This window comes from Panthera tigris, chromosome A2 (assembly GCF_018350195.1).
Source record: "Panthera tigris isolate Pti1 chromosome A2, P.tigris_Pti1_mat1.1, whole genome shotgun sequence".
Taxonomy (NCBI): Eukaryota; Metazoa; Chordata; class Mammalia; order Carnivora; family Felidae; genus Panthera; species Panthera tigris.
This window is the reverse complement of record NC_056661.1, coordinates 112,789,277-112,809,123: the sequence shown is the minus strand read 5'-3', so window position 1 is coordinate 112,809,123 and position 19,847 is coordinate 112,789,277. Positions and strand designations below refer to the sequence as shown.

General features: G+C 34.8%; 1 protein-coding gene across 2 annotated transcripts in view; it reads right to left on the bottom strand.

Moving 5' to 3' along the window:
* SP4 (Sp4 transcription factor) overlaps positions 1-19,847 on the bottom strand; it is an 82,383-nt gene that overhangs the window by 10,121 nt on the left and 52,415 nt on the right. Inside the window, exons 5-6 of one of the 2 annotated variants that reach the window (XM_042967927.1) lie at positions 16,115-16,314; positions 8,245-8,463 (exon numbers count right to left, since the gene is read on the bottom strand). In XM_042967927.1, coding sequence (XP_042823861.1) covers positions 8,381-8,463; positions 16,115-16,314 — 283 coding nt within the window. In that variant the 3' untranslated portion in view covers positions 8,245-8,380. Of the gene's footprint in view, positions 1-8,244; positions 8,464-16,114; positions 16,315-19,847 lie in introns of those variants that run through there. The other variant, XM_007089071.3, reaches the window with a different exon arrangement.

The following is a 19,847-nucleotide window of genomic DNA, read 5'->3' as shown; positions in this document are numbered from 1 at the left end:
GCTTAGGTTGAGGGTCTGACTCTTGATTTCGGCTCAAGTCATGGTCCTCAGGTTGTGGGATCGAGCCCTGTGGTGTCCTCTATATGGAGTGTGAAGCCTGCTTGAGATTCTCTCTTCTTCTGCCGCCCTCCCCAGCTTACACACTCTCTCTAAAATAAAAAATGAAATGAAATGAAATGAAAATGGAAATGAAAGCTGTGAGCCTGCTCAGGAAAAGCCTGAGAAGGCCCAAACTCTCATGTGTGCTTAACTTTTGAGGCTCTGCATAAGCAGAAAGGGAAGGCTAAAACAGAGTCGTCAACTGTCTGGGTGAGTATTGAAGGGCACTCCAACATACACACAAAGAGTGAGAGATTTATTGTTCCAAGATATATAAAGAGAGAATATATGCAGAAAGGATAACTGAAAACTTCCCACATCTAATGAAAAACATTAATGTACACATGTAAGAAACTCAATAAGCTCCAAATAGGTTAAATGGAAAGAGATTACCAGTTAGACATATCACAAACTGCTTAAAGTAAAAAACAAAGAGAATCTACAAAGTAGCAAGAGAAGTGACGCATTACCTACAAAGGATTGTCAAATAATAGCAGCTGATTTTTTTTTTTTTTTATCAGAGCTCATAGAGGCCAGAAAGCACTGAGATGATACAAGGAAAGTCCTGTCAACCAAGAATTCTATATACAGCAAAACTATTTTTCAAAAATGAGAAATTCAGATATTCCCAGATTAATAAAAACTTGAAGAATTTATTGCTAGTAGATTGGTACACCTAGATTATTGTAATATGTGAACTGTAATCCCCAAAGCAGGCAATCACTAAGAAAATAATATATTAACATTATTATAAAGAAATGACATTAAAATAATACACAAGGTCTATTTAACACCAAATGCCAATAACAGAGGAATACAGGAACAAAAAAGAACCATACAGAAAACAAATACCAAAATGGTGGAAGCCCTCATCAGTAATTCCATCAAATGAATGTATTAATGCTCCAATTGAAAGGCAGAGGTTGCCAGAATAAATTAAAGAAAAACATGATCCAACTATTATGCTGTCTAAAAGAGGCTCACTTTAAACTCAAGCATGAATGGGCTAAAAGTAAAAGGATGGAAAAAAGATAGAACATGCAAATGAGAGCTGAAATAGTTGTTTTAACAGACCAATATGATAAAAATAGTAACTACAAACAAGGTACACTTTATGATAAAAGACTCATTCCCATCAAGAAGATATAGCAATCATACATATACATGCACATAACAATAGAGTCCTGAAGCATAAGAAACAAAACTGAGAGAAGTGAAGGGAGGTAGAAAATTCTACAATATACTTATTCTTCTCCTGTATTCTCCATTTCATTTGGTAGCAGTTATCACTGGTACCAATTATCTCTTTTCTCACGTTTAATAATCACCATGTCCTGTCAATTTTACTACACAAACATTTCCTGGAATGGGTCCCTATATATTGTTACAACTTCTGTTTTACTTAGGATCTTAACAATTGTCTTTGATAATTGGTCTCAATATTACTCCCTGTGAATTTATTCTCCATACAAATACCAAATGGTCTAAAATAAAAAGAGGACTACCTGATTAACTGCTGGAAACTTTCAGTGGTTTCCTATTTCCTATGGCTGTGGAAAAAAAAATTAAATAGTATATAACATCCTACAGTAACTGGACTCTGCCAACCTTTTTTGTTTAATCTATTGTCACAAATATTATGGTTCCCAAACACTGAACTGTTTATAGGTCTTGACATATGCTACTTTCTTTTTTTGTATGAATTGGATCCTAGATCAGGATAAAAATTTTTTAATTTTGCTTCACCTACTAGCCATGAACTTTGGGCAACTTCTCTATCCAATTCTTAGTTTCTTCATTTAAAACTAGGAATAACAGAGATACCTATTTTATGTTATTGCTCAAAGGATTAAATTAGAAAATGAATGCAAAAAAGCATTTAGAAAAATCCCTGCACACTGAAAGGACCCAGAAATTTTAGTCTCAATTTGTTTACTACTCCCATGGCTTATTCTTATTAATCATGAATCTCTCAACTTGGCTCAAGGAACTAAGTTTGGGCCTTAGTAAAGAAATCAATCAACCTCCTAAGACTTCAGGTTAGTCCTTATTTATAAAATGACAGGGTTGCACATAATCATTTTTAGAAGTTCCTCTGGCTCAAATATTATCCTTGGAAGAGTTAAGAGAAGTGTATGATATTGAAGCATATGTATGAAGCATATGAAAATGGCTTTGGATTCTTAAAAAAAAAAAAAATCTCCCTTTTTACAATTTAATTTCTCAAAGATAAGACTTTGTCTCACACTTTAAAAACTTTGTTTTAATTTATATACAGTAAAATTATTCTTGGTACATAGCTCTGTGAATTTTGACAAATGTATTAAATCATTTAGTCATCAACAAAGTAAACATATGGAAGAGTTGCTATCACTTTCAAAAATTCCTTCACAAAGCCTTTCTATAGTTAAATTCTCTTTTTCACCCTTATACCCTAGAAAACAATAATCTGTTCTCTGTCTCTATAGTTTTTACTTTTCCATAATGTCATATAAATGAAGTCATATAATAGGTAGGCTTTTGATGCTAGGATCATTCACTTAACATAATGCATCTGAATTTTACCCCTGTGGTTGTGTATATTAATAATGCATTCCTCTGTGTTGAAGAGTGGTACTCTCTTGTATAGATATGTGTTGGTTCACAAATTGGCCCTTTACACAAAGGGCAAGAAGAAACCAAAAGAGGCAGACCATTCCACATTGGTAGGTGCAAGTTTTAACTTACAAGAAAGGGAACTTACTTATGAGGCTTGTTTTGGATAGCCTTCAGATGAATAGATCTCTGTACCCACTTGCCAAATCTTAAAAGTTTACACAGAAGTCTTAACTGGGTTCAGTGACATACACTGTCCAGATGGTTTCAACACCGCTCTCTCTCAAGGCTACATCCTTAGAATAGCTCCCAATGTGGGAAGAGTGGGCACAATGTATATTACAAGGACACGGGAGGGAGGTGAGAAGCCTCTGATTACACAGGTTCAGCTTGCAGGTCAACCAGCAGTCAAGTCCTCTCAATTGCCTCTTCCAACAATATAACACAGTTTTTATCCATTTACCAGTTGAATATTTGGATTATTTCCAATTTAAGGTGATTATAAATAAAATCTGCTACACATATATACATAGCTTTTTGTGTGAACATAGTTTTTATTTCTTTGGGGTGAATACTCAAGAGTAGATTGCTAGGTCATATTTGCTAAATATATGTTTAACTTTATAGGAAAATTCCAAAATGTTTCCAAAGATGCTGTACCATTTTGCATTTCCAATGGCTTGGCATTCTTGCCAATGGTTCTAATTGTCAGGATTTTGGTGTCCTTGTCTTTAATTTTAGCCATGTTAACAGAAGTGTGCTGGTATTTTGTTGCAATTTTAATTTGCATTCCTCAAATAACAGGTGATGTGGAATATTTTCATGTGCTTTTCACATGTATATCTTCTTTGGTGAAATGTCCAAATCCTTTGCCAATTTTTAAAAACTGGGTTTTTTGTTTACAAATTGTTGAGGTGTGAGAATTCCTTATATATTCTAGATGAAAGTACATGTCAGATATGTTTTTTTTTCCAAATATTTTCTCAGTGTGTGTCTCGTGTTTTCATTTTCTTAACAAAATGTTTAACAGAGCAAAAGTTTTTGTCTTTATCAAGTCCAATTTATCAGTTCTTTTATGGATTGTACTTTTGGTGTTGTATTAAAAACACATTTATTTGTATGAACAGACTTTTTTATAGATACCAGGGTTTTTCTAAATAGACAACCAGGGTGTCTGCAAATAAAGACACTTAATTCTTTCATTACAATCTATATGTCTTTTCCTGCTTTAGTGTACTGGGTAGGACTTCCAGTACAATGGTGAAGAAGATTGATTAAAAAAAAAAAAAAAAGAAAAAGAAAAAGCAGACATCTCTGCCTTGTTCCTTATCCTATGGGTATTAGGTCCTCCATCATTAAGTAAAAACTTAACTATAAGTTTTTAACAAATACCCCTTACCTGGTTAAGGATATAACCTTTAATTCTTAAGTTTGCTGAGAGTTCTTATCAAACCAAATGCAGATTTTCCCAAATGCTTTTGGTGTATGTATTTAAGTAATCATATGATTTTTTTTCTTTCTCTTGTTAATATGGTAAATTACATTGACTGATTTTGGAATGTTCAATCAGCTTTCATTCTTGGAATAAACACAACTGACTCATGATATATTAGTCTTTTTAATATATTACTGGACGTGGTTTAATATTTTGTTGAGGATTTTGACATTTGTATTTATGAGGATACTGGTCTGTTAAGTTTTTTTCTTCTTCACTAGTAATGTCTTTCTCTGGTTTTAGTATCAAGTTAATGAAGGCCTCATAAAATACTTAAGTGTTCCCTCATTTATTTTCTAAAAATGACTGCAGAATTGGTATCATTAATTGCTTAATATAGTAGAATTTGCCAATAAGGTTTTCTTTCTGAGCCTACGGTTTTGTCAAAAGTTTTTAGTTAAAATTCAATTTCTTTAATACATATGGTGCTATTCATATTATTTATTTCTTCTTGAGCAAGTATTGATCACTTGTGTGTCTTTTAAGGAGTTGATCCACTTCATCTTAGTCATCTAATTCAGAGTGTAGAATTATTCATAGCATTCCTTTACTTTTATATTGTCTGTAGGAGCTCTAATAATATCTCCCTTTTCCATTCCTGGCATTGATAAATTTTCTTGGCCAATCTGGCTAGACTTCTCAATTCTACCTTTTCAAAGAAAACTTAGCTTTGGTTTGAATGATCTTTATTAATTTTTCTATTTTCAATTTTATTTGTCCTCTTTATTGCTTCGTAACTTCCTGTTTTGGGTTTGATTCATTTGTTTTCTAGTTCTTTAAGGTACAAGCTCATTCTATTTAAGAATTATTGACTTAAGACCTTTCTTTGTTACTAATAAAAACATTCAATGCCATAAATTCCTTCCAAGTACTATTTTACCTACATCCCACAAATTTTGATATGTATTTTCATTCAACTGAAAATATTTTGTAGTATCCCTTGAGATACCCTCTTGACGCACAGGGTTAGTCAGAAACGTCTTGGTTAGTTTCCAAAATTTGAAGGTTTCCCAGGTATTTTTGTTACTGACTTACAATTTAATTCTATTATGATCTGAGAACATACTTTGTGTGATTTCTATTCTTTTAATTTGTTAAGGTGTATATCATGGCAAAGAACATAATTTATCTTCAAGAATGCTCCATGTACTCATATATAAAATATTCTGTTGCAATTGGCTAAAGTGTTCTATGAATGTCAGTTAGTGCAATTTGACTGATAATGTTCTATATCCTTTCTACTTTTCTGTCTACTTGTAACAATTACTAAGAAAAGAGTGTCAACTCTACAAGACTAATTGTGGATTGGTCTATTTTTCCTTTTAGTTCCATCAGTTCTTGCTTCATACATTTTAGAGCTCTGTTGTTAAGTGCCTATTGTATTTAGAATTGTTATGCCTATGTGGAAAGTGAGCCATTCCATCAAGAAATGTCTTGTCATATCCAGTAATTTTCATTGTTCTATGAAGTCTATTTTGTCTGTATTATACATAATTATTGATTATATTTAAGTCTATCATTTTGGTATCTGTTTTCCATTTTTGTCCTGTTTTTCACTTTTGTTTTTCCCTTCTCTCCTTTCTTTTGGGTTGAGTATTATTTAGCATTCTATTTTAATTTATTCTCCTTACCCCCCCCCAAAATCTCTGTATTTTTAGCAGCCGATAAAAGGGATTACAATATGCATATCTAACTTTTCATAACACATATACCAACTTCTAGATTTTCACAGTAAAACAAAGAAGTTTCAACCATATAGACTCTTTACCCTCTCCACTTTACACTGTATTTACCACATATATTACATTCACATACAATGAAATATACCTGTATTAAGATTTTTATTTTAAACAAACATTTTTTAAAAATTTAAGCAGAGGAATAACAGTCTGCTATATTTACCCAAGTATTTACCATTTATTTTGCTTTTTTTTTTTTTTAAATTAAATTTCTCTGGTATGATTTCCTTTCAGCCTAAAAAACTTTTAGCATTTTTTTTGAGTAGATAAATATCATAAATATTTAGCAGATAAAGATCATAAAATGTCATAAAACATGACAACAAATTCGTAGATTTTCTTCATCTGAAAATCCCTTTGTTTTGCCTTTCTTATTGAGGATACTTTCACTGGATATAAAATGCTGAGTTGGCAATTCTTTTCTTTTTCTGGCCTCCATATTCTCTGAAGAGAAATTATTCATCGTTCAAATTTCTGTTCTTCTATACACAATGTGTCATTTTTTCAGACTCCTTTCCAGATTTTTTCTTTACCTTTGATTTTTAGCAAATTGATTATCATGTATCTGGGCATGATTTCTTGTCAATTCCTGTTTGGAATTCAACAAGCATCTTAAATCTATAATTTACACCTAATAATGGCTGAAGTCCCAGTTCGTTATTTTGTCAAAGATTTTTCTACATCACACTTTTCCTCCTCTCCTTCTGGAACTCCAATGACAACCAACTTTGTAAGTTCCACAAGTCCCTGAGACCTAGTTCATGTTTTTCCCCTGATCTTTTTTCTTTTCTGTTCTTTATAATTTCTAGTGAACTATCTTCAACTTCAGTGACTCTTCTCTGTTATCTCTATTTGCTGTTGAGCACATATAATGAATTTTTAACTTTGCATAATGCATTTTTTTTTCAGTTCCAAAATTACCATTTAGTTCTTTTTTAGAGTTTCAATTTTGCTTCTGAAAACTTCTGCCTTTCTTTTTATTTCAAACATGTCTACCTTTAGTCCACGAATGATGGTTATAATAGCTGCTTTAAAGTCACTGATAATTCCAACACGTGGATCATCTTGACACAGTCACAAAGTCACAAAGTCACAAAGTCAACTTTACTTGAGTCACAGTATGTTGAATAATTTTCGGTTGTATCCCAGACATTTTGGGTATTATGTTGTGGTGACTTTGCATCCTGTTAAAGAATCCTCTGGGGAATGTTAAGTTTTTGTTTTTGTTTTAGTAGGCAACTGACCTATCTGGTTTCAGACTAGTTCTATCTTGCCCTCTTTACGGGTTCCCATATTAAATCATTTTCAAAGACTTTGTTATGTTTAGGTCTGCTCAGCACATTCTGGCAATCAGGTAGTGGTTTATAAGACAGTTCACTTCTTGAAGCATTTGTTATGGTTCTTTGGGTCTATTCTGTGCATGTGCAGCTCACGGGTGAGCCCAGAATTTATTCTGTTCCATACATGAAATTAGGGAATCACCTTTCACAGATCTCTCCAAAATTTCCCTCATACTTTCCAACTGATATCCCTTCTTCTTGGTTCCTCCTGCCAGAAAGCCAGAATTCTTGAGGCATCCTACACCATTCTGTACATACACAATAGTGTCAGGGCCTTCAGATTAAAATAGCAATGGAGTAAAATAATAGTGACCCTCCTCATATTCAATAGAAACCAAGGGCCCCATTTCTGGGTTTCTTTGGACAGAGATGGCAGGTATTTTCTCAGGTTTTCAGGTCTCTGCTGCCACTACTGCAGCACAACCTACAAACAGAGTTGGCCTCAGGGTAGAGAGGCCTCTCTTCTCAGTTCTCAGGCTGGATGTATATGGTGTTTGCTATGTATTACAGCTATTCAGTGCCCACAGGGTCATTGCTAGGAGACAAAGGAGGAAAAATTCCTGTGAAACTCACTTGTGTTATGCAATGCTATATAAGTTTTGATTTTATCAAATTTCTGCAGACTAGAATACAGACTATTAAGGAAGAAGATATATCTAGAAGAGAGCCCATCTGTCTTCGATAAAATTGTGTAGAAATATTGGACTCAAAACGGTGAGAGGGAAACATGGAACATAAAAGAGTAAATTAAAGTCTGTACATGGATCATTAATCCTACTATCAAAAAATTGGGTCAAAACATTTGATGATTTTTATCTACAGAAATGTGCCCCCATAAATGACTCTTAAATATAGAGAACAAACAGAGGGTTGCTGGAGGGGTTGTAGGAGGAGGCAAATGGTCTAAATGGGTAAAAAGGGCATCCTAAATTCATTGTTGCACCATATGCTAACTAACTTGGATGTAAATTAAACAATAAATTAAAAAAAAAAAAAAAAGAAATGTTGCCCCACAGTACATTACAGTATTTTGGTAATTAGGTATCTTGCATTATAACACAGTATCCCTGCCCAGTTGCCTAAAATGAAAGCCACCAGTTCATAAAACTTCCTTAATACTTCATTCCAACATAGTTACCAATCACCATCATCAACTTGAATAAAGGCCAAGGACCACTGGACAATTCAGGAAAGCCTATAACATGGGAAAAAGCAAGGTACAAACAAACAAACAAAAAAAAATTACCTTGGAGGAAACATAAATATTAAAAAAAATACTTAGCTGGAAAACTCAGATTTTCAGCAAACTCCTGCATCCATACAATGAGAAGAGTATGCTACAAAAAAGAAACAGTAGAAAAGCACTCTTGGAAGAAAAAAAATCAGAAGACATATCTGAGTATAAACTTAAGAAATCACACAGGAAATTAAAAGGTAAAAAAAAAAGCTGTAAGATGTTAAAAAAAAAAATCAATGTAGAGGCATCCCACTTAGACAAAGTAAGACTGCAAAAAGAATAGAGAATAAAAAAGGGAAAATGAGAGAAAAGGTAGAAAGGGGATGAAGGTGAACCCTGAGTGGAAAAGTCCAACAGGTTTGCACAATAAATGAAAAACTATGCAAACATACATAATTATGCAATTAAAAAAACAAAGATTAAAAGAGGCTCTTGCAGTTAAAAAAACAAGACAAAACAAAAGAATGGGGGCATGTCAAAAAGGATAGAGGCAGCAATCTAAAACAACTTCCAACTGGCCAAAGATGGAACAATGTGAGCCAGAAAATAATGACAATATTGTATTATAACCCACAAAATAAAATAAATACTCATGAGTCCATGCTGGATTACAAATAAACAAATAATTGGGGAAGAAGGTATAAATCTTCCTTGTATAAGAATCAAAACTAAAAACTGGAGAAGCAAAAAAGGGAAATAAAAAATGACCTTTAACACAATAAAGTAATTGCTGCAGGCAAGAAACAATGAGGAATACTAAAAGGGAAACAGGATTTTCTTTACAGAGAAACAGGATAATTGCATAGACTTGAAGAATACGACCTTCCCCCTGCCCTACCCCCTCTCGAGAAATATTTACTAATTACAGTGGTTGTTTTACAGTACATCCAAAAATTCTTTGTCACTCGTCCCTCCAAGAGGTAGAGTTTACTTCACCGCCCCTTTAGTGTAGACCAGACTTAGTAACTTGCTTCCAATAAACAGTGTATGGAAAGAAGAAACAACTTCACAGTGGAGCTACCTGGCACACAAGATCTTAACCAATTCACCAACAATAAGATACACGGACATCGTGTACTTCCTGATGCAATGCGATGAAGAAGGGCAATGATACCTGTGATATTCTTCCCAACAACAATTCGTAACCTGACTCTAATCATGAGAAAATACCAGACAAACACAAATTGAGGGATATTCTACAAAATACCTAACTTTCAAAAGTGTCAAGGTGAGCCAAAAAAAAAAAAAAAAAGTACATCAATAAAAAAAAAGAGTAAGGAAATTTCAGATTACAGGAGACTAAAGAGCCACGACAAATAAATAGAATGTGGTGTTATGGATTGAATCCAGGAACAGAAAAGGTATCATTTGTGGAAAAGTCTGTAATTTAATTACTAGTATTATACCAATATCAACTTCTTAGTCTTCATAAATTATAGGAATATGGAAGAGGTTAGCATTAGAGGAAGCTGGGTGAAAGGGATGTAAGAACTCTCTATGCTATCTTCACAACTTCTTCTGTAAAACTATTTCAGGGTAAAAATTATAAGTAAATAAGAAAACAAGCTTTTAAAAGCTGACAGGGGAAATTAGGTCACCTACAAAAAAGGAAGAGAAGAATAACAATGGACTTCATATTAATAAAACAAATGCAAGAAAATGATAGAGCAGTGCCACTAATGTTTTAAGTATCATTTTCAACCTACAATTCTGTTATATTAGCCAAGCCATCTATTAACTGGGAAAGCAATATAAAGACATTTTCAGACAGGGGTCCAGGATGGCTCAGTCAGCTCAGGATCTGACTCTTGATTTTGGCTCAGATCACGATCTCATGGTTGTGGGATCATGGCCCCACGTTAGGCTCTGAGCTGAGCGTGCAACCTGTTTGAAATTCTCTTCCTCCCTATCCCTCCTCTGCTTGTGCGCACATGCGAGGTCTCTCTCAAAAACTTTTTTTTTTTTTAATGAAGAAAGACATTTTCAGACAAATTTACTTCCTAGAGCTTTACTGTAGGAAGCATTTCAGAATGTTTTCTGGCAATCAAGTAAACTAAGAAAAATGAAGAGAGGAGATCTTGAGAACACTGGATCAAAACCAGTACAGCAGGGAAGAAAAGTCTCAAGATTATCGTGTGCAGCAACCTTACAGAAGAATCCGACTGATTAGAAAGCTGGAACCTCCAAGTGAAAGGATAAATTGGATGGAATTAATACTATTTTTGAAAAGGCTAAATAACAAAAGGAGGTGATAAAGTTAGCCAATGCAAGGGTAAAAAAAGGAATTTAGACACCTGAAGAAAAAAACAGGAAAAGATATATAATCAGACTCATCACATCACAGTCATAACATTATTATTTATTGGTTTTCTACTTTAAGAACTAAGCTACAAAAAAACGGCAACAGTGCTTATTTAAGAGAAAGTAAACATTTTAACATGAAGAAAAAGAGAAGAGAAATAGGTAAGAGAAGTTAAGAGGTGAATGCTAGTATCTCTAACACAGGGTGGTTAAGTCAAGAGACTGTGTCAGGCCGGCACTAAGTTAAAAAAAACCTGAATGTCAAAAGATGATGTAAAGTGAGGTAATTTCTTAACTCTTAATGTAAGAAGTCAAGAGATAGTGCCTAATATTGACAGATCAATAACAACATAAGCATATTATTTAGAAACCATCAGAAGAAGAATAAAAATGTAAGAAGAGTTAACAAGACTAAATACAGTCCTTTCGGGGTCAGAACAGGGGATGTGGCAAAGATTCCCCTTAAATGTTTGTAAATGATGTATCTGATAAGGGGGTTAACATCCAAAATATATAAGGAACTCCTACAACTCAACACCAAAAAAAAAAAAAAAAAAAAAAAAAAACCTGATTAATAAATGGGCAGAGAACCAGAAAAGACATTTTTCCAAAGAAGACATAGAGATGGACAACAGATAACATGAAAAGATGCTCAACATCACTAATTGTCAAGGAAATACAAATCAAAACTCCAATGAGCTATAACCTCACAACTGTCAGAATGACTAATATCAAAAAGACAAAAAAATAATTGTTATGAGGATGGAGGAAAAAGGGAACTGTTGGTGGGAATATAAATTGGTGTTAAGCACTGTAAAAAATAATATGAAGGTTCCTTAACAAATTAAAATAGAAATACCATACAATCCAGTAATTGCACTTCTGGGAAGAAAAAGAACACTAATTTGAAAAGACATACACACTCCTATGCCAAGATCTGAAAGCAACTCAAGTGACCACTGATAAACAGACAAAGAGGATATGGTATATACTGACAATAGAATATTACTCAGCCATAAAATAAGAAAGAAATTCTGCCATTTATAAAAGATGGATGAAACTAGACGGTATTATGCTAAGTGAAGTAAGTCTGATCAAAGACAAAATACCATATGATTTCACTTATGTGTGGAATCCAAAAAACGAAACAAATGAACAAGCAAAACAAAACAGAAACAGACTCATAAATCCAGACAGCAAACTGGCAGTTGCCCGAAGGGAATGAGATAGAGAGATGGGCTTAAATGAAGGGGATTAAAAGGAACAAACTTACAATTATAAAATAAAAAGTCATAGGGATGTAAAGTAAAGCACAGAGAATATAGTCATAATCTTATACAGTGACAGATGGTAACCACTTACTATGGTAAGCATTTCATAATGTATACAAGTGTCAAATCACTATGTTGTACACCTGAAACTAATGTGTCAACTATCCTTCAAGTAAAGATAATTTTTAAAAAATCCCCTTAACATTGTAACCTCTTTTACAATTTAATTTTTTTTAAATATTTTTTGAAGTAAGCTCTATGCCAGGCATGGGGCTTGAACTCATGACCCTGAGATCAAGAGTCAAGTGCTCTACCAACTGAGCCACCATGGTAACCCTATGACTTGATTTTTAAATACCATATACATGTGACATTTGGAAATTAAAAAGGGGTGCCTGGGTGGCTCACCCAGGTTAAGCATCTGACTTCACCTCAGGTAATGATCTCACGGTTTGTGAGTTCAAGCCCTGCATCATGCTCTGTGCTGACAGCTCAGAGCCCGGAGCTTGCTTTGGATTCTGGGTCTCCCTCTCTCTCTGCCCCTCTCCCACTCATAAATAATAATAATAAATGAGTAAGCTTTAAAAAAAAAAAAAATTCCCAAAAAAGCAAAAATAATTGGCACTATTTTCAGCAGTAAATAAAAATAACTCATATATTCATTTATAGTAAGGTACTGAATTTCTACTTAGTGTAGTGGTTGCCCCTTAAGAAAAAAATAGTTCAACAATTTTGTGCATGATGTATTGAAGATGTTCGAAACACTGAAAGTAAGCTTAAAATACATTCAATTCTGATTATTCAGGCTAGTAGGTTACAATGGTACTAATAGTTAAAAAAAAAAAAAGAAAATATGCCTCCAAATCATTAGTAATTTGGTTTTGAAGTATATGTGTATTTAAATCCTTGAATAAATTTGTTTTGTATATCTGTATGAATGTGGATATGTGAGACAAGACTTTAGACTTGACAAGACTTTCTCAAATAAAATGATGAAATCACAATGTGCAGTTCCAAATTCAAAGAAAGCGGCAATTTTTCTTGGCTTCTCTAACTTGTCCCACTGCTAATCCACAGCGGAAACATTGCATCCTGTCGTACTGACATAAATGGCAGAGCACTTTTTTAAAACAGACATCAACACTATTATGGGATTAATCACACCATATTTGCCAATATCAATGGTGAGGTGGCACTATTAAAAGTCCTAATGCAGGAGCGCCTGGGTGGCTCAGCCGGTTAAGTGTGTGACTTTGGCTCAGGTCATGACCTCACTGTTTGTGGGTTTGAGCCCTACACTGGGCTCAGATTGTGTCTCCCCCTCTCTCTTGCCCCTCCCCTGCTCACATTCTGTCTGTCTGTCTCTCTCTCTCACAGAAATAAACATTAAAAAATGTTTTAAAAAATTAAAAAAAAAATCCTAATGCAATACCATATGGAAACCTTTAAAAACTTTTTTCAAACTATGCTAACTCAGGGACTCAGCCAGTATTACTAAGACTCTGCCTACTAATTTATGTACATATCAAACTAAGTAACTTTATCACTTTTAAATTTAACTATTTTTTCTTCTCTGACACTATTTTCTAATCCATAAAATGGAGCTAATTTCTATCTCAGTGTTACTGTTAGAATCAAATGAGATAATTTATTTCAAACATGTGATGTATGGTAGCTGATCAATACATGCCAATTCTATTTCCTCTTTTGTCCCACATGTACCTTGGTACAAGTTAAAGGTTAGTCTAATTTGCAAATTTATCCAAATTACTAATTTATTCAACAATTAAATACTGAAACCCAGATGTATACAGGCATTCTAAGTAGAGAGGGTGGTTGTTCTATGCAAAACTTAGAAAAAGAAGATGAAACTTACACGAAAACTTTAAAACCATTAGAAGAAAATATTTTTAAAAACTTTATGATCTTGGGATAGGAGAGGATTTCATTCAAAATAAAAAAAGGAGGGGTGCCTGGGTGGCTCAGTTGGTTAAGTGTCCGACTCTTGATTTCAGCTCAGGTCATGATCTATCTCCCAGTTCATGAGATTGAACCCCATGTCTACCTCTGCGCTGGCAGCATGGAGCCTGCTTGGGATTTGCTCTTTCTACCCCTCTTCCGCTTATGCGCGTGCTCTTTCTTGCTCCCTCTCTCTCAAAATAAATAAACGTTTAAAAAAAATAAGAAAAGCAAAGGACAAAAGAAAAAACATATTTGACTAAAAAATGTAAAACTTCCATGTGACAAAAAATAGCAAGAAGTTCAAATACTAGCAATATAGGGGGAAATTACAACACATAAATCAGTAAGAAAAAGAAAAACAACCTAAAAGAAAAGTGAGCAAGGAAATAAATAATCAACAGAAAATGAAATATAAATGATCAATCAACAAGAAAAGATGCTTAATCTCATGGATAACCGGGAAAACTGCTACTTAAAAAAATAAGGAAACCAGGGACACTTGGGTGCTTCGTTGGTTAAGCGTACGACATCGGCTCAGGTCATGATCTCACGGTCCGTGGGTTCAAGCCCCGCGTCAGGCTCTGTGCTGACAGCTCAGAGCCTGGAGCCTGCTTTGGATTCTGTGTCTCCCTCTCTCTCTACCTCTCCCCTGCTCGTGCTCTGTCTCTCTCTCTCTCTCTGTCTCACTCAAAATTAAAAAAATAAATAAATAAGGAAACCATTTTAGATATACAAAAATTTTCTTTTTTTTAAAGCAATAAGCATGTTTTTATTTATTTATTTTTTAAAGTACGCTTCACAGCCAACATGGGGCTTGAACTCACAATCCTGAGATAAAGAGTCACATGCTCTACCAAGTAAGCCAGCCAGATGCCACAAACTGACAAAAATTTTCAAAAGTCAACACCAGTCAGTACTGGTGAACACACAGCAAGCGGAAACTCTCAGTCACTGCTAGTGAAATAGAAATGGTTACCAGCCACTTGAGAGATTCTTTGGCACTTATTTAGCAAAACACATTAAATTCTCTGTGATCCAAAAATTCTATTTGGCACACATGTTCACTGTATGTTCACAGTAGCAAAGTTCATGATAGTAAAAAAAAACTAATGATAATTTAAGCAGCACAAGGAATGGATAAACAGTATGGCAGTCATATAACAAAATACTACATAGCAAACATGTATACATACATTTGTATGTACACATATGAACTTGGATAGATCTCAAGACATAATGATAAATGAAATTATGATACTGTATCATTTATGTGAAATTTCACAACACACAAAACAGTATTTTACATACACATGCATGAATAATATATGCAAGAGTATTAAAACTGTACTAAAAACCTACATTTTAAATGCATGGGGGCTGTTGTCTTTGAGAGGACAAAGACGATGTCAACTTTGTAGGATTTGTTTTATTAAAAAATAACAAATATAACATCAACAGCTGTCAATTCTGAGAGGCGTATATTTGTTATATTATTCTTGATACTTTAGTCAATTTTCTAAATTGTAAAAAAACCAAAAACTAATAAAGGTCACCAATAAGATCAGAATTCAACTCTCTTCACCTATGTAAATACTGACGAAAAATAATGTATGTGAATTCAACATGCTAAGAATACAACAGGTTAAGTAAACGGAATATATTCCTTGTTATGTAATTACTCTAGTAAACCTCACAAAAAGTGGAATAAAACGTATCCTGGAAATGAGGTAACGATTTTGATCTTTTTTTTTTTTTTAACATTTATTTTTGAGACAGAGAGAGACAGAGCATGTACGGGAGAGGGTCAGAGAGAGAGGGAGACACAGAATCCGAAGCAGGCTCCAGGCTCTGAGCTGTCAGCACAGAGCCCGACGTGAGGCTCAAACTCACAGACTGTGAGATCATGACCTAAGCTGAAGTCGGACGCTTAACCGACTGAGCCACTCAAGTGACCCACGAATTTTGATCTTAAACAACTTTCATAAAATCAGTAAAGTGAATTGTCTTTAATTTGCATATTTCCAATTTTCATCTAAGCATTAAAAACGTACAAACCCTGCAGTAAAACAACTAACCTGTATGGGTTCTTCTGTGTCTCTGGAGTTCATCACTCCTTGTGAATCTTTTGCCACAAAACATCCAGTTGCATACAAAAGGTCTTTCTCCAGTATGCCAGCGAAGATGTGCTCGTAGGTGAGATGTTTTGCCATAAACTTTTCCACATCCTTCAATATGACAAATATGCTGTTTCTTTTTTCCTGGTTCATTACTGCCTCTAACAAAAACAAAAACCAAACATTAATTATACTCTTAGACACCAAGCTTATAATTACAGAAAAACAAAAGGGAATTAAAGTTCTTAAATGATACACTTCTGAATGGGTTTTTAAAATCATGCTATAATTGTAGTTAAAAATCAGAAAAATTCTAATCAAAAAAGGGTTATGTATGAAACTCAAAACTGTTATGAAAACATGTTAACCTCAGAGAGTTCGTGTTCTACCACGGACTTCATGTTCCTTCCCTAACAGCCTCTTCCCTTTGGAAAAAATCTCTAAGCTTTTCAAGACACTTGAAAATTCTTCTCAAATACCAAAAAAATGGTAATCTCCATTTAAAAGTGTACGGTTCAGAGTTTAACTCCCAGTAGGAAAGAAAGCATGAAGAGCTCCATTGGCCTAGTCCCTAGTGAAACCAGTGAAAAGTATGAAAACAAAACAAATAATATGTACAGTTCCTGGAAATGGCTCTATGAACATATAGCAAATAAATAAATACTCAAGAAAATTAAGAGTTGGTAAGAAGAGTGAGAGCCTATGGTATTTGAACCAAGACCCAACCCTCTCTCCCAATTTCCTATCACTTCCCTTGACACATAAAGACTGCAGATGGGCGCAGCCAAGAACAGGGTTCCCTTTTCACATCTCCTAGTTTGAGCTTATCTCCCTAGGAAGGGGCAAGAGGTCAGCATTTCTTATTCCACCCCCAATTACCTGCTGCTGAGGCTAAGTTTCAGGCAAGTGTGACTGACAGGTAGGGAACTCTCTTCTACCCAAACCCAACTCCTGAGACCTTGGCTCTACCTTGGATAGGGCACAGTGAAAATACTGCAGTCCAGTCACCTTTGACTCAGCTCCTTTGTAGTGCATACATCAGAACTTCCAAGCCAGCAGAGGCAAGTCAAGAAAGCCTGAGGCCATTGCTGCTGCCCTGCCACCAAGCATTTAGCTCTCAGATCAGGGATGCCACTCAGAAAGAAATGTGCCACTATCCCAACCCTATGTTCAGGAGCCATGACAAAGAGATGTTGGCCAGAGAGAGCACAGCATGTAACAGAATTCCAAATCTCTTCCCAAGGAACTGAATTCATTTGCAAACAAAGTGTGGAAAAACTTCAGCGTATGGGTGCTCTTAAAATCAGTGCTGGCGGTTGCAAAATGAAGTTGGGAGGGGACTAATAGATACAATGGAGAAATAGGCAAAACTATGCTCACTAGGCTGACTGAAAGAAGGGAGGGAAGAGGCAGCTGGGAGTAGCCCTACAGACTCATAAATCTCAAAGCGCAGGCCTGTTGATCTAGTCCTTTAAAAAAAAAATCTGATTGGATCACTTTGTAGAGCAATATACATTTCAGGGCTTTGAAAACAATAGAGCAATCAGTGGACAATTAGTGGAGTTTAACAACTGGGTGTGGTTAGGGACAGGACACTAAAGATCTCTGCCCAAACCACTGTCCTCCAGGGTCACTGTAAGCATACCGAATTTTGCATCCACTGAGGAGCAACATACTTCATGGCGACAGTGAGCAACATGCTTCATGGCGAGTTAAGGGAAGTTCACCAAAATAATCCAGCCAGTCACTAAATAAGCAAGCAAACAACAATAAACCAGGGGTGGGGGGGGGGGTGGGGGGGGGGGGGGGGGGGGGGCAGTACTAAGAGTTACTACAATGTATTATCTAAACCATCCAGTTTCCAACAAAAAATCTAAGACATGCCAAAAATAAAACAGAGGAATATGACCCTTCACTAAAAAAAAAAAAAAAAAAAAAGCAGGCAAGTGAAACTGGGAGAGCAGATTTAACAAGACTTCAAAATAGCCATTTATAAATATGTTTAAAGAACTAAAGGACACCATGATTAAAGAAGCAAAGCAAGATATAATGACAATGTCACATCAAATAAAGAATATCAATGAAGAGTTACAAATGGTTAAAAAAAACTACCAAGAGGAAATTGTGGAAATGAGAAGTACAACTGAAATGAAAAATTCACTAGAGGGACTCAAAAAAGGGAAGGAAGAATAAAATTGAAGGTAGATCAATAGAGACGATGTAACTTAAAAAGAGACAAGAAAAGAAAGGAAAATGAACAGAGTGTCTGAGAAATGTGGGACATCCAAGTATCGGTGAGGGAAGGAACGGGGAGGACAGGGGAGGGGAAAGGAGGAGGAGGAGGGAGAGAAGGAGAGAGAGAAAAAGTGCCACAGAAAAAATATTCAAAGAAATAATGACTGCAAACTTAATTAATTACTCAAAAACATGAATCTACACATGCAATAAGCTCAACAAACTCCAAGCAGGCTAACTGCACAGATCCACAAATAGACACCTTATGTACTAAAAAATCCTGAAACCCAAAGACAGGACAAAATCCCGAAAGCGGCAAGGGAAAAATAACTCCTCACTTACAAGGGAACTGCAGTAACAATAAGAACTTGCTTCTCAGCAGAACAATGGAGCTTAGAAGGCAGGGTGAAAACATATTCAAAGTACTCAAAGGAAACAACTCAAACAAGACTCTATCTAGCAAAACTACCTTTCAGAAATGAAACAAAGATATTCCTGGATACACAAACACAGAGAATTTGTTTTGAGCAGACCTCCTTTGCAAGAAATAGTAAAGGAAGATCTTCAGGTTGAATCAACTGGATGCAGAAAGTAATTACACAATTAAGATGCACACAAACAAGCAAGAGATCACCAGCAAAGGTAATTATGTAATTACAAAGGACAGTGTAAGTGCGTATTTCTTGTCTTACCTGATTTGAAAAGTAATTTTAAAAACACTAGGTGTAAAATGTATTGTTAAAGGCCACAACATTACAGAAATGTAATATATTTAATATATTTGCCATTAACAGCACAAAGCAGGGAGGTAGGAGCAAAGCTCGACTGGGCTAAGAAAATGATGCCAGAAAGGAACTCAAACATCCAGAACAGAGAACTACTGATAAAGTTAACATAGCAAAAGTTAGATATGCTTGCTCATCTTCTCTCAATTTCTTTACAAGACATTATATAAAGTAATAATTATAATAATGTATTATTGGGTTTGTAACACAGATGGATAATATATATAATAACATCACAAAAAGAAGTAAGCTATAAAGAGAGAACATTTCTGTAATTCACTGGGATTAAGTTACTATAAATCTTAAACTGATAATGATCAATATGTATATGATAAGGCCCAGAGCAAGTACTATGGAAATAACTCAAAATAATATAAGTGAAAAAATTATTAACAAAATTAAAGTGCTATAGGGATGGCTGTGTGGCTAAGTTGGTTAGGCATCTGACTTCGGCTCAGGTCATGATCTCCCAATTTGGGAGTCTGAACAGCTTAGAGCCTGAAGCCTGCTTTGGATTCTGTGTCTCCCTCTCTCTCTGCCCCTTCCCCACACATGCTCTGTCTCTCTGTCAAAAATAATAAAACAATAAAAAATTTTTTTAATAAGTAAAAAAATAAAGTGCTATATTATATTCACTTAATGAAAAAGAGAGTAACAAAGGAGGAAAAAAGACA